Below are 15,149 nucleotides of genomic sequence, written 5' to 3'. Positions count from 1 at the left end.
CTGATGAATAGGTTTTGGATGTAGGACGGGGATTCGATTTCTGCGGCGCGCCTATGTCCAAGACGTGCCAGGGGGGAGTTTTCGGTTCCCCTGCAGGTTCTTCGTTATCCGGAACTTTTTCAGCCATTCGACTTCAAAGTGGCCGGGTTCAGATAAACCTCTTTTAAAAGATTAGTCTCAAAATGTCAGGCGATGGAGACTCAAGGCGGTATTCATTGAGACAATGTAATACTTTATTGGAAACTCATAGCTGGAAACAAAAGTTGAGACTAATACCTGGGAATGGGTGTCTCTTAGTCTTATGGAATCTACATCAAAGTGATATCTAAACAAAGACACTATTCTCAAAACAACAGGGAGTGAAGGTGCAAACTTTCACACGAGAGCTCCTGCTTATCTCTTTGCCTCTGGGAAGATGCTGGCCAGCGGTGGTATCTATTAACGGTCACATTCCTTTGCTCCTTTTACAACCTAAACAAAGTTAGCACTTCAAACGTCCCCCCTTTGATATGCATGCTAGCTACAATATAACAGTATAACAAAAGGCTGTGGGTTAGTATGGAGAGTCCATTTGGTTAGTATTCTATAATTTCTATAATTTCAGTATGATAAAGTTACAGAGCCTGACAGGGAGGGGTGTCAGTGACATCACCACTGAAAAGTTAAATTAGTCCTCAGGTGTAGGAAAGCCTAGCACCAGGCCTGGATACAACTCATAGGCATTAGATCAACTGAGATAGGATTTTTTTTAAATAAAAATTCTCAAAAGACATTCACCAGTTTTTGAGTGATGAACAGACTTTAAGCATGTGTACAGAAGCGTGCATACAAAAGCATGTCTATATTTTCCCTAGTCATTTGCCCACTAGTAAATAATATTCCCAAAGTATAGGCAGGTTTCTTTCTGAAAACAGAGCAATGGGGGCATGATACAACCCCAGATTATATAAATAGGGTAGTGTTTTTGTTTGCTGTTGCTCCAGACAGTGTAACGTATTGAATACATATGAGTACAAAAATACTGCATGATTTTTCCAGAAACCACTGATTCAGGGAACTATTATTAAAAGCTCCAGGTACAGCTTTTCACAGAAAGGTGACCTCATAATATTCTGTAGAACTGGTGTGAGTTATTATGAAAAAGCTGCAGCTCTACAAAAAAAATAATTAACCTTGTGTGGAAGTGGTCATCTAGGCCTTGAAGTTTGAAACAATCTCTAGGAGTTGTGAAACACTTGATTTCTATCCACTCCCCAATGCATTTTTTGAGTATGACTTTTTAATATCCTGCAATACAATGCAGTCTAGATAGACATTTGGCTCCAGGACAAAATTTGTTTGCAATAAGAGTTCTGAACAAGCAGAAATGCAAAAGTGTAGTAGCCACTTGCACTAAGTCAAACATTGTATCTTTATTCAGTTTCCACTTGTGCAAGATATCCAACCCATTTCTGTGCACTATAATATATAACATAACCTAATATAATCTTGCACAAGAGGAACAATCCATTTGTTTCCAATTACACATCTCTGGTTCCAAGCCAATGAATATACCCCCAATACAAGTCCATTTTTTTCACAGTCGTCATACGGTGTTCCTACAAGTCGTCAGTCTGTTCCTTAATTGACATTTGTATTGCAATGGCTGACAAATTTAAATCTGTCCGTTCAGAAACACTTCTAGAAATGAAATAAAATTAAAACTAAGCTGTCTTAACATTCTGTTGTTCTGTTAGTCAATGGTTTTCAGACTGACTAACCCAAGTATAAATAGAAGGATTTAATACTCCAATCTATGCAATTCAAACAAACATACAAATAATTGTAAAAATATCATTGTATGCACAAATTACAAACCACCTCTCCTTTTTGAGGTCAAGTACAATCAATCTAAACACAGTACTTGCCATACAGAAGCTACTGAAAGAAGCTCTGTACAATGGCTGCTCCAAACAGCGGTTGTAATGCACAAAGCAATAACTAGGATATTTGGGCAGTTTTCAAAACACTACTGCCACAAGGCAGAGGCTTCCAGCCTTCATGTATCATTTGTAAACTAGCTTCTAAAAGAAAAAGTATCAAAGCTTGGGAACATTAAAGTTCAGAAAAGGTGAAAGAAGCCCAGTCCTTCACACCACTAAATTAAAGGCCTTTAGGGCTCTGCTCTGACAGAATGCAAATTAAACCACTGTTCCAAAATAGTCATCTGTATTATTGACATACCAGGAGTTCTAGCATCTCTTAAGCAGGTTGGAGATTCCATGTGAAGCAAGGCTTCTGCTGCTTCAATTGTCTTGTCTGAACAGTGCACATTGCTGCCATGGACTGATGCTTCCACTGGATAAAGAGAAAAGTAAATTCCATTACACACATAATTTGGTTGACAACTGTGTGACATAAGCTATATCCATTAGTCAAATCTTAAAAGAAACATGTTCCATTATAATAAATGCTTAAGAGCTAAAAATAAATTTACATATTTATATGCCACTTCCCTCCCCAATGGGACACCCAAAGTTACTTGCAACCTGGTTTTCCCCTCATCCACTTTATCCTTACAACTACCCTATGAAGTAGGTTAGGCTGAGAGAGTGACTGGCCCAACATTACCCAGTGAACTTCCATGGCAGAACAAGAATTCAAACCTGGTTCTCCAGTCCCTAGTACAACAATCTAGTCACTACACCGTGCTGGCTCTCCTTTCTATGAAGTGTGAAGATTTAGAGAAAACATTTCAGAATTCATTCTTCCTTTAACGTTGGGGCAAAGCAGTTTTGTTCTCAAATACTACTAGGTGGTTTTTATGTTATAATCAATTAGCTGGGTGTATAATCACTGAAGGAATTAATTACCATATTTTAAAAACTATCCAGTTGTGAACATACAGAGCTGCCTTATACCAAGACAGACTGGAAATGGCTCTCCAGGGTCTCTGTAAAAACAGGGTTTTCATAACATCTGCTACCTGAAATCATTTCAGCTGAAGATGATGGGGACTGAACCTGGGACCTTCTGCATGCAAACCATGTGCTCTATACAGCATTATGCCCCCCTACCCTAACAGTTAAGTAGGAACAAGGGCTCTGAGCCAGAGAAACTAGGCAACAGTTTACTGGCAACATTCAGATATCACAACACACCTCTGTTTGTGATAAGCAGCAGCAGAATGTGTTGGCTGCAATCATGAACCACCTCCCTTTCCCCCTCATATGTGGAGCACAACTGAAAGCTCAAAATTCAATTCCAGTTTGCTATGGTGTCTGCAAACTGGAGTTTGTTCCTTCATACAGACCAGAATTCTAAAAATAGTTTAACCCCAATACAGAAACTTGGTCTGTGCAAAGAAAAAAAGTTCCAAGTACCCAAGTGCCTGCAATCAGATTTAACAGCAAACTAGAGATCGAAAGTTTCCCTAACCAGGACACTGAATCATGTTTGGTGCATGAGAGGAGGGAGGGAGGGACTATACTAACATGGCCATCCAATTGTTATCATGCCTGCCACAAACAAGCAGAAGTTTGTCATGATGTCAGTGTGGGACCATACCATAGTGATCCTGACTAGGAAAGGGCTCCATTTTTCTGTAATTTCTTCGTTTCTCTCTGTATGCAAAGGCTGATAAGGAACAATAGCTATATCAATTACTTTAGTTAAGTACTTTTGTAATACACAAAGACTTAAAGATAGCAGATGGGCAAAAGCACTCAGCAAGTAAACATCTGAAGTTCAGTTCTGTATCAAATCCCAGCTGTTACCAGCAAGCACATGTGGTAGAAATAGTAAGAATTTAATCTATGGCAACTTTGATGACCCAGTAATGTTTAAGGCAGGGAAGGCATCACTCTATTCTCTTCCTCCTATTCTTTTAGAAATATTCATTTTTAGCATTTTTACTCTTGTATAAAATAGGTAGAATACCAATAAATCAGGCAATTAACTGTTGATTAGCAGACAAATGAGGTACACACTTTTGAAGTGCTAAATTAGTATACCGTATATCACATTTTCATGGCCTTATTTTTCCCTTAAGATTTAAATGATTTAAGGGAAATATATGATGTTGAGTTGTCAAGTCTTAACATGGTGGTGGAAAGTGCCATCAAGTCACAGCTGACTTATGGAGACCACATAGATTTTTCAAAGCAAGAAATATTCAGAGTTGGTTTGCCAATGCCTGACGCTGTGTTGCAACCCCTAGACTTCCTTGGTAATTTTCCATCCATATACTAACCGGAACTGACCCCACTTAGCTTCTGCTTAGGAGAAATTTCTTAAAAATTTTAAGTAATGTTTAGAATTGGTTTTATTGATCTGTTCTCCCAATCAAGTATTTTTAACTACTTCTAGCAACTGGCAAACATTTGAAATATTTAAACATATAAAGTAGTATTTCAGTTTTCATACTCACAGTTCTCCCCGATGGAGAATCAAAAGTCTCTTACAACATCCTTCTCCCCATCTCATCCTCACAACAATCACCCTGTGAGGTAGGTTAAGTGAATGTGACGGGCCCAAAGAATGTGATGGGCCCAAAGTCACCCAGTGAGCTTGCTTGGTAGACTGGGGTTTCTAACCAATGTCTTCCAGATGCTAGTCTGACACCTCAATCACTACACCATGCTGGCTGTCTGAGAAACCAACATGCCTTCCTTCCTTGTCAAACAAATGTAGTGAACCATAACTAATTTCTGTTCACATTTTCCAGAAAACTGGCATCACTATCATAGGTAATACCAAGATTCATATTATTACACAGCCCCAGTCAAATTTAATGGTGCCAAGCTTAAAACTGGAGGTGGGGGATTCAACCCACCTTCTGTGGTCCATATATGCCAACACTGAAATAGGCCTTAATGTTCCACAAATCTGTGCTCTAAGTGTAGAAACACTCAGTGAAGTCCAATGGAGGAGGAAGAAAAAAGTTTATTGCAATAGAGAAGCTAAGCCAAAGCCTGCATACTAAGCTGCTCTACCCTCTTTCAAGGTGGGTAGTATTTTATATAGCCTTGATGACACATTGGCACATGTCAGTATATACACATATTAATGGACTGCAACATTCAGCATAATTTCATCACGAAAGTCAGCTACACACTACTAATGCATTTTGCCAGGTTGGCATCAGTTCACTGGTCAGAATTTATGTCACAGGAAGAAATTCTACGTTGCATGTGCCTTTAAGAGATAAATCCAGTTTGGGCTCTAAGAACCCCCCCACCTCCATTGTTACTTAGAAATGCAATAGACATTCAGTAAGACATTCTGTAAGTTATATTTCTGTTATAGATAAGGCTGCATTGTTTGTATCTCTTCTGCCTTTACTTCTCAGTCAGGCCTAGCTGTGTGTTAACCCTTAAGGATATTACTTAAGCATGCTTGCAGCCTTCCCAACTAAAGCTGTGTCCCACAATATAAAGTATCATGAGTGAGCTTCAGCTTCAAAGGTACCAAGTCAAAACTGTTCAGGGTGGGTGGGTGTTGAAACCCCAACCCCCACAGTTTACTTGCCTACTCTGTCCAAAAGAAGCATATGTGCTGGTATTAATTTTTTATGCCAAAAGCTTTCTAAATATTTCATACAGATATTTCAAGAATCAGGCAGTTATTTTACTAATGGTCGAATGCAACCATCTATGAGTGTAAGATTACAGATCTTTCTTCGGTTCCCTTCTACAAACTTAGGTCAGGAGATCTACATGGACTAACAGTTACTTGGGATAGTGGGGCTCCATGTAGATGAGGAGGGAATCACTCTCCCAATGAGAGAGAAAGCAAAAAAAAAAAGTAGATGACTACTGGTTTTGCATTTTATCTAGATTACTAATGCAAGTTTACAATCATTCTGCAATGCTAAAAGAAGCCTTAACATTAGGGGTTGGATACTTTTATGCCTGCAGTAGGATTTTACAAAGAAAATTATTAGTCAATAACTATGTTATAAGCAGTTATTACCAGAGATAACAATATAAAATTAAAATCTTTGTTTTTCCCTCCATGGATTTTTAAAACCAGCAATATATAGCCACCTGTTACATATCACCCACATATGAAGGTATACGCACACGCACAATCTCCAGTTGCTCTTTCCATTTATGGAAATTTACTCAAAGCTAAAACACTCCAGCTGAGCTGTCAGCATCAAAGTCTATCTTTAGAATAAGTAGGGTCACCAATCCCCAGTGCCAGTAAGCTAATAAGGATTTAAGTAGTGTTTCTCTGCTGGAACTTCAAAAGAACTATCCTGTTACATCAATATTCTAAATTAAGTCAGTGACAAGGAAGAACCCACTTTTAAAAGAACAAAAAGGGCTTTTGATCCTAGGAACCAAGTCACACGAGAAACCTTGTGTTTGGGTACTGGTTTGAAATGCAATAGCACGGAGGCTGCTCCACGTTGCAAGCCATTCAAACATCTCTCTACATGGTGGAATGCATTTTCACCAGCTAAGCAGCCACGAAAGACAATAGCTGCATGTGCAAATTTTCCACTGCTGAGAGGCAAAGCCTGCAAAGTGTTAATAGGGACTATCACTCACAACAAGGCAGCTGGTGGCTTGAGAATGACATGAAAGATGCAGAGGAGCCAGTGCACATACTAGCTATGCCAAATACATGCTATACTTTCTTGAAGACCTGAACCTGAAAAAAATTAATCATGGCACAGTGGGGCAGCCCTTGCTCTAAAAAATTAGAAGTCTAACCACCATCTCAGGGGGCTGAGAATAAGAATTATAACATATAAAGTGCTGGAGAAATTAACTCTCTTGCAGATCTGGAATGAATGAGTAGGAAATGGGATAGAAAAGATCTCTAAAGTGCAGTGTCCTTTAACCCAGACAGAGTTCCATTTGTCTGTACATGCAAGGACTGATGCTATCTGCCATCTTTAGTATTTAAAAGTGAGAAAGCACATGGCTTACATTATGGTTTATCCTCTTAGGTTCTATTCCAAGACATTTAGATAGCTGCAAGTCTCTAAGCAGCATCTGGAAATAATTCACTACATGTAAGAATCTGCCAGTAAGTAGACACGAGTATAATAACATAACAGATATGTGGCAAACTAACCAACATACACAAAACCAGATTTATTGTTTTATTTTGTAAAGCACAATCAAGAAGGAAGCAGGTATACTGGAAATGCTGGAAATCAGGGTCATTGTCTATAATTAAAGAACTAAACTATGTCAGCATTCAGAGCAACAGATCAATAAAGACCCTGTATCCATTTGTATAACTCAAAACAGACAACATTGCTGGATAATTAACATGATAATTGAGATTATATAGTACAGAAATGCCTGAATATCTGCAGTTAAATGACCAGCCAGTAGCCAGTTTTATGACACTCATTTCCCCACCTGTCACCTCTAGTACACAGGTTACAAAACCATGTTTTTAATGTACAGAAAAAGTGACATAGGAATAAATCACATAGAGAGAAAAAGACAAGAGGAAATTCCCAGAATATGAATCAAGAACAGGATTTCATGTGGAGAAAGTGATTACAGCAACCTGTAAGTAGTGACAAAAGGCTACTGTAATCTGCATAACAACAAATTCTCTACAGATAAGTACTGCATAAACAAGTCAAGGTCCATCCCAAATATATCTGATTAGCCTACATATTCAACTTTCGTCTCAGCATATATTTTCATGAAGAATTATTCTGACAATGCAGCAACTGCACATTACACAGAAGTAACTGTATTGGGGGACATATTGGTTACATTCAGACACATCTTAAGTAGTGAACCTGTTCTGAATCTATGCATTTGGGGGAGCGATATACAACCTTCCTAAAACAGCAAAACTTAGAAACAATTGCTTCTTCCTGCTTCCAGAAGACAGCTGTGCAAATAGTGCTCATTAGCTGGCTCTTATGATAATCAAAAACCTCCTCCCCTGAACACACATTATCCACAGGAAAAATTCTATTTTAAAAAACAATCAAAGCAGACTGGCCTTTTCAAAAGACACCAAATATATACTTAATGAATAAAACATAACAAGCAGCTGAAAACAACATAAAGCCAATAGCCTGTCTGATGTATGGAATAAAGCGGTGAAAATTCACTCTATTCAAGGTAAGTATGTGTACCTGCGGATGAGAACAGCTTCCCCCCTTTAGGGGGGGGGAACACCTCTTGTTACATTCTGCAGGGAGGCACATTTGCATGCAACCATCATTTCAGCATCTTTTAAAGTTATGTTTCATGTCACAGGGGCCCAATTTGGTATGTGCTGCATGGGAAACACAGAAGGGGTGTTTAATCCTTCCACCCCTGCAAGGTTTTACCTTTCAGAACTATCCTCTGCTCTCCCATTAACCTTGAAAAGAAAAAAAGGCAGGTGTAAACCTGAACAAGGGTCACCCTGGTTTTACAATGAAACAAAGTCCTCTTGCTGCCATGAGGACTTGAGTCACACATGCACTGAGAGTTCTGTGCGCCTCATGTATGCAGGCCTGATCTGGACTGGGTATATGGCACATGAGAAGGAGGCTTCAGCACCCCCATGCCATTTTCCTGAGGTTGAAACAGCCCCAGGGAGCTGCTATTTGCCCTTTTGGGGAAAAGACAAGTTTTCCAGTGGGGCAAATAGTGGCTCCCTGAGTTTCGAAAACATACACACCAAAAGCCACAGCTACTTTGACTAACAACTTGACTTTTTTTCAAATGGTTCATTTTACCAAGGTGTAATCTGACTTCCTTACTTTATTTATAGCCCATTTAGAGACTCAAGGCAGATTACACAATGTAAGCTAGGGGTGTCAAACATGCGGCCCGGGGTCCAAATCAGGCTCCCAAACAGCTGTCTGTCATCTGCTTCCTTCTGCATCACAGCAGCCACTGTAGTAAGAAGAGAAGTGGGGAAGCCACCACCAGCGTGGGCCTAGGGAAACAAGAGCATGAAGCCAGGCTGAGCAACAGGAGGAAGGGGAAGGTGATGGCAGATTGGTAGCCTAGGGAGCAGGTAATTGACCGACACCCTTTATCAATTCCAGAGCAAGATGACACAGGGCCAGACTGGGTCTAGGGAAGTGGGGCAGAGTCCAGGGTGAAACAGAAGGGAGGCTTCAAGACCAGGCAGGAAATAGGCTGAGCACTATCTGAGAACCTTCTCTAGGTTCCCTGGACCTTCAGGAATGAGACAAGCCTCTCAGAAGGCCTTTCCAAAGCACCTAAAATCTCTCCAAGGAGGCATTCATCTAATATAATCTCTGTTATCTTTAATGCACTGGGCAAAATTCATCCTGCTTGTGCATACTGGAGTGCTGACTGGAGTGAGTCATATGAAACATATAATTCCAGTCTTGTTCCACCTACAGGAGCTTCCAGTTTGCTTCTGGGCTTAATTCAAGGTGCTGGTACTGACCTTTAAAGCCCTTTATGGCTTGCAACCAACATACCTTAAGGATTGCCTTCTCCCACGCAAACCTACCCATGCATTCCAGTCATCCTCTGAGGCCCTGCTTCGGTTGTCCCGCTATCTGAGGCTAGATGAGTAACAATCCAAGAAAGGGTATTCCCTGTCATGGCATCAAAATGTTGGAACTCTCTCCCTAGGGAGATTCTTCTGTCTCCCTCTATCAGTGCCGTCCGCCAGCAAGTGAAAACTTCTTGTGTTTCGCATACCTCCAACAAGCATTATTGGCTCTCCTCCCCAATTCTGGTATTAAAACAAAGCAGTAGACAAGTTCCACCTTTAAGACCAACTAAGTTTTATTCAGAATGTAAGCTTTCATGTCAGACAAAATTGGAATGGCAACCAGAAGTTCTTAATATAAGTGGGCAGTGAGTTTGTATGTAGAATCATGGGAATGTTTTTAGCAGATTAAAAGAATCACAAATTGGGGTATGTGTTTGTTAGTTAATGTTAACTGAGCTAAAACAACATTGGAGGGTGATAAAAAGCAGATTGATGTTGTAGGTGTGAAGTGCCATAAATCTGGGTAACATTCTGGCTTTGTTAGTTTTGGGTTTAAATAGAGGGTATAGTTACTCAAGAGGTTATAACATAATTATAGTTTGCCATTAGAAAAAAAGGAATACATTAAATACAGTGGAGGAAGGGTTAGTGTATGTAATGAGATAAAGAGCCATATCCCTTATTTGAGTATGTCAATACAAAAAATTATTCTGATACACTGTTCTAAACGAGAAATACATTGGAATACTGTGGATGTATAGCTATACTCAGTGAGAGTTGTTTTAGCATATGTAATAAGATAAAATCCCAATATCCCTGTTCAGTCCTGGGGAGGTGTTTCATAATAATTTGTAATTCAGCAATTTCTCTCTCTATTCTGTTCTTGAAATTCCTTTGCAGTAAAACAGCTACTTTGAGGTCACCCATTGAATGCTCAGGAAGGTTAAAGTGTTCTCCAACAGGTTTTTCAGTTCTGTAATTCCTGATGTCAGATTTGTGTCCATTTATCCTTTGGCATAGGGTTTGTCCTGTTTGCCCTATGTAGAGAACTAAAGAGCATTGTTGGCATTTAATGGCATATATAATGTTGGAAGATGAACAAGTGAATGAGCCTGAGATGGTGTAGTTAATGCTGTTAGGTCCAGTGACTGTGTTGTCTGGGTGTATGTGGCAGCAAAGTTGGCACCTGGGTTTACTGCAAGCTCTGGTACTGGTGTTCATGCCCAGATGTGAAGTTGTATTGTTGTGGGTGAGGAGGAGTTTGAAATTGGGGGGCTGTCTATGTGCAAGAAAAGGTTTACCCCCCAGTACTTTTGAAAGAAAGCTGTCACTGTCCAATAAAGGTTGTTAAGTTGTTGATGATACGCTGAACTGTCTTCAGTTGAGCGTTGTGTGTGACCACTAGTAGTGCTTTGTTATTGTCTCTTCGGGGTCTGTCTTGTAACAGGTTTTCTCTGGGTATCATTCTGGCTTTGTTAATGTTTCTTGACTTCATCAGGTGGGTACTTTAGTTCCAAAAAGGTTTGTTGTAGATCCCTCAGGTGAGAATCTCTTGTCAGTAGGATTGGAGCAAATGCAGCTGTAGCAGAGAGCCTAGCTGTATACAATGGATCGTTTGGTATGGTAGCTGGAGGCATGTTTGTCAGTCAGGTTTCCTGTATAAGGTAGTGTCTATGAGTCCCTCATGTATTTTTACAGTGGTGTCCAGAAAATGTATTTCTTGCATAGACTGGTTCACTGTCAGGGTGAAAGTCATTGAATGCTTGGTGGAATGCATCCATGGCTTCTTTACCATGTGTCCAGACCATAAAGATGTCATCAATATAATGCAGGTATAAGGTAGGTATGAGTGGGTGGAAGTCTACGAATTGTTGCTCCAAGTCACCCATAAAGATGTTAGCATATTGTGGGGCCATGCAGGTGCCCATGGCTGTACCACTGAAAAGTTCATTGCCAAACCTGAAGTAGTTATGGGTGAGAACAAAGTGGCACAGTTTAGCGGCAAAATCAGCTGTGTTTTTATCAGAGATTATATTGCAGTTTGTAATCCATCTTGGTGTGGGATGTTGGTATATAAAGATTCCACATCCATGGTGGCTAAGATAGTGTTCTCTGGAAGGTTGTTCAGAGATTATATTTTCCACAGAAAATCTGTAGTGTCACAAACATAACGGGGCACTGGGGACATAGAATATATCCAGATACCCCCTCAGTGATTGTGCTTATCCCCAAAACAATGGGACATCCCGGGCTGCCTGGTTTGTGTATTTTGCGTAGAAGATAAAAAGTACCTGGTCGAGGTTCCTGTGATGTGTCTGACAGGATCTGTTCCTGAATGCTCAGTGGTAATTCCTTTGTAATCTTGTTTCGTTTTTTTATATTCCTGTGTGGGGTCCGAGTCCATTGGTTTGTAAAATAAAGTATTTGAGAGTTGTCTTTGAGCCTCTTTGATGTAGTCTGATGTGTTCATGATGGCAACAGCTCCTCCTTTGTCTGCCTCTTTAATTGTAATATCCATATTATTCCTGAGACTGTCTATGGCAGGGTGTCAAACATCTGGCCTAGGGGCCGAATCAGGCCCCCAGAAGGCTCCTATCAGGCCCCCAAGCAACTGGCTGTCATGTGCTTCCTTCTACCTATATCTTGCTTCCTTCTGCATAACAGCTTGCTTTGCAAGGCTTGCTGAATCACACAGGAGCTACAGAGCAAAACCTCTTATTTTCTCCATGGGCTGAGGCTCCTCCCTTGGGGAGGAGGGGGGGGAAGAAGACCTTGCTTTGCCATGATCTCTCAATCGCATATCAGAGCTACTGAGCTAAACCTCTCTTCCTTCTATTAGTTGAGGCTCCTCCCCCTCCTGGTCCCCTGGGGAAGGAAGGAAAGAGCTAGAGCTTCATTTAACTGGTTCTCTGGATCACATGGGGGAAATACAGAGAAATCACTTTAAGACCAATAAGTACTAATGTTTTAAGCATGCTTTGTGTTTGTCTGTGTCCTTTCTAAAGTGTATATCTCTGCTATCTAATCTTAAATATGTACACATGCGGCTGGCCCAACAAGGTCTCATTTATGTCAGACCCGGCCCTCATAACAAATTAGTTGGACACCCTTGGTCTATGGCCTTCTTTTCAGCATGGTTGAGATTCTGCTGTGCATGGTGTTGTTTGTTGATCACATCAGTTTGAACTCTCTGGCGAAAGCACTCAATGTAGTGATCCAGTGTGTGAGTTTTTAATTGTTCAAATGTTTTATGTGCAAAGCTTTGGGGACCTTGATCACGTAGCACAAAATGTTTTTCATGAATACTTTTCATTGCTATTTTTCACCCTCTCACTTCATATGAATTTAGTTGTTTAATTTTAAATGACAAACTACCAGTGTGTTTAAAAAAAGAACTACTGATGCTGATACAACCAGGTTAAGTTGTTTTAATGACTGTGATTGTTTTTACTGTTCCTATGAGCCAACTTGAATGTCTGATGGAAAAGGAGTCAAACAATTCAGTATTGTTCCACAAAGATGGTAACACAAGGTATTCCCAACAGCATGGCATCATAAGTCGAACAAACAGCTTGTCCTCTTCCTCTTTCTCCAACCACCAGGCAAGATTGGAAGGATAAAGTAAAGACATTCTCCCTTCTGTGGCTGTCAAACATGATAATCTACTTAACCAGATGCTTCAGTAGCAGACAGGAGACATGTTCAAATCCTGCTTCCCAGCAGATGGCACCATTCTCTTTTCCCAGCCCAAATACCTGTACAAAGGCTGCATTTTCTATACAATTCACAACTGACAGGAGATGGAAGTAAGTGTTTTGCTAAACATCTACAGACAGAAGAACAAGAAATCACAAACAATCATTGAAAAAGAATAAAAGTGAAGTCAATACTAGGGGTGTGCAAAGGGAAAAAAGGCCTATTTAGATTCAGATGTTTGGATACGAAAATATTTGATATTCCCAAATATTCTGGAATTCCAGTATTAGTATTGTACTGGCATTCAGATTAGTATTTAGGAAGCATGAATGTATTCGGCTCTGTTATACCCTACAGGGGCCGTCACCACATGATATAATGGAAAATTTCAGTCACTGAGTCGTGCAGAGCTTGACTTGTGGAGTGAAGTGATTTAAACCCCTTCCATCCCCTCCCAGAGTCAGGCTGCAGCTGTGCATGGCTCCAGAGAGAAGGGATGGGGTTTAAACTTTAAGGTATTTATTCAGTTTGACTTATGCTGAATGCACACCCCTGGCAATGAAAGCCAATGCAGTGTAGAGGCCATAATGCCAGACTAGGATCTAGGAGATCCAAGTTCAAATCCCCTCGCTTTCATGAAAGTGTGACTAGTCCAAGATCACCCTCAGCCTAAACTATTTCATCGGGTTGTTGTGAGAATAAATTGTAGTGTAGAATTATGTGAGATGCTTTGGTTCCCACTAGGGAGAAAGGCAGGGTATATATGAAATAAATAAATACAAAGAATTGCTAAGTGCTATATTACAAAGGTCTGTGCATTAAATATGGCAATGATGTTAATGTACATATCAGCATGCCACAAATATTGCACTCACGCAACAAGGGAAACTTGTGCTGTGAAGCTGGCCACATGTAGTTCCCAAGGACACTGACTATAGCATGAGGCAAAACCACAATCCTATTCATTTCCCAGCCTTTTAGGAAGAAAGTAAGATTGTGTCTTTAAAGGCCTATTACTGCATGCATCAATACCCATTAATGTTCAAACCTAGTCATTTCAATCTAAAATGAACAAAATCCAGAGCTAATTCCCCAAACCCTTTTTCCTCCACATACAATTTTCCATTAGTCGTGTTCTAATGTAAAAGTGCATGATGGTCACTAACTGTAGATAGCATTACAACATGAATACATAAAGGAATGTGATTGTAAGACAACCCCCTTTGCAAAATGAATTGGCTGCTGAGGTAGCTGGTGACTAGAGGCAGGGCTTTTTCAGAAGTGGTACCTGATATGTGGAATGCCTTCCCCTTGAGTTTCACCTGAAGCCTACCCAACTCTCCTTTAGGCACCAGTCCAAAATATTTCTTTTTAATCAGGCTTTTAATTAAGAAGTTGGTATCTAAAATGTTTTTACATCCTGCTTCTAAGCTTGAGAATGGTTTCATGCTACTTATTTGATACTGCTAAACTTAAGGGGGGGCTGGGTTTTAATATTTTGTTAATTGTAACTTTTTATTATTTTAGCATGTTTTATTTTGTCAGCAGTCTTAGACAGGTTTTCTGGAGAGGTGGCATATAAATTTTCTGTCACAAATAAAAAGTTCAGCTAAGATTCCCACCAAAAACTGACTGCCAAAATACAACCCTGAAGTATCACCACCATCATAGTAATTTAAATGGAAAGTATATCCCCAAAGTACATTTGAAGTCCAACCCTGAATCTGTTTCCTTATTCAAAGTGAACTCAAAGCAATTACTTCCTGGAAATATGCTTAGATTGCAATATTTAAACTGTATCCAGATAAGACAGAGTGGGTGCAGAGGATGATGAGGGGCCTGAAGACCAAGGCCTACGAGGAAAGGCTGAGGGACTTGGGAATGATCAGTCTGGAGAAGAGGAGGTTAAGGGGGGACATGATTCTCTCATTAAGTATTTGAAGAGTGTCAACTTAGAGGAGGGGAGGAAGCTGCTCCTGTTGGCTCCTCCAATAAAAGTATGCGAACTCTCTTCAATGACC

At 40.1% G+C, this 15,149-nt stretch overlaps 1 protein-coding gene across 8 annotated transcripts in view; it reads right to left on the bottom strand.

The window, feature by feature from the left end:
• LOC132577189 (ETS-related transcription factor Elf-2-like) overlaps positions 1–15,149 on the bottom strand; it is a 63,317-nt gene that overhangs the window by 11,340 nt on the left and 36,828 nt on the right. For all 8 annotated transcript variants that reach the window (XM_060246765.1, XM_060246766.1, XM_060246768.1 and 5 more), the window contains one exon: positions 2,224–2,337. In XM_060246765.1, the coding sequence (XP_060102748.1) occupies positions 2,224–2,337 (114 nt within the window). The remainder of the gene's footprint in view (positions 1–2,223; positions 2,338–15,149) is intronic.

The sequence above is a fragment of the Heteronotia binoei genome, chromosome 9, assembly GCF_032191835.1.
Source record: "Heteronotia binoei isolate CCM8104 ecotype False Entrance Well chromosome 9, APGP_CSIRO_Hbin_v1, whole genome shotgun sequence".
NCBI classification, from domain to species: Eukaryota; Metazoa; Chordata; class Lepidosauria; order Squamata; family Gekkonidae; genus Heteronotia; species Heteronotia binoei.
This window is presented reverse-complemented; position numbering and strand designations above follow the sequence as displayed.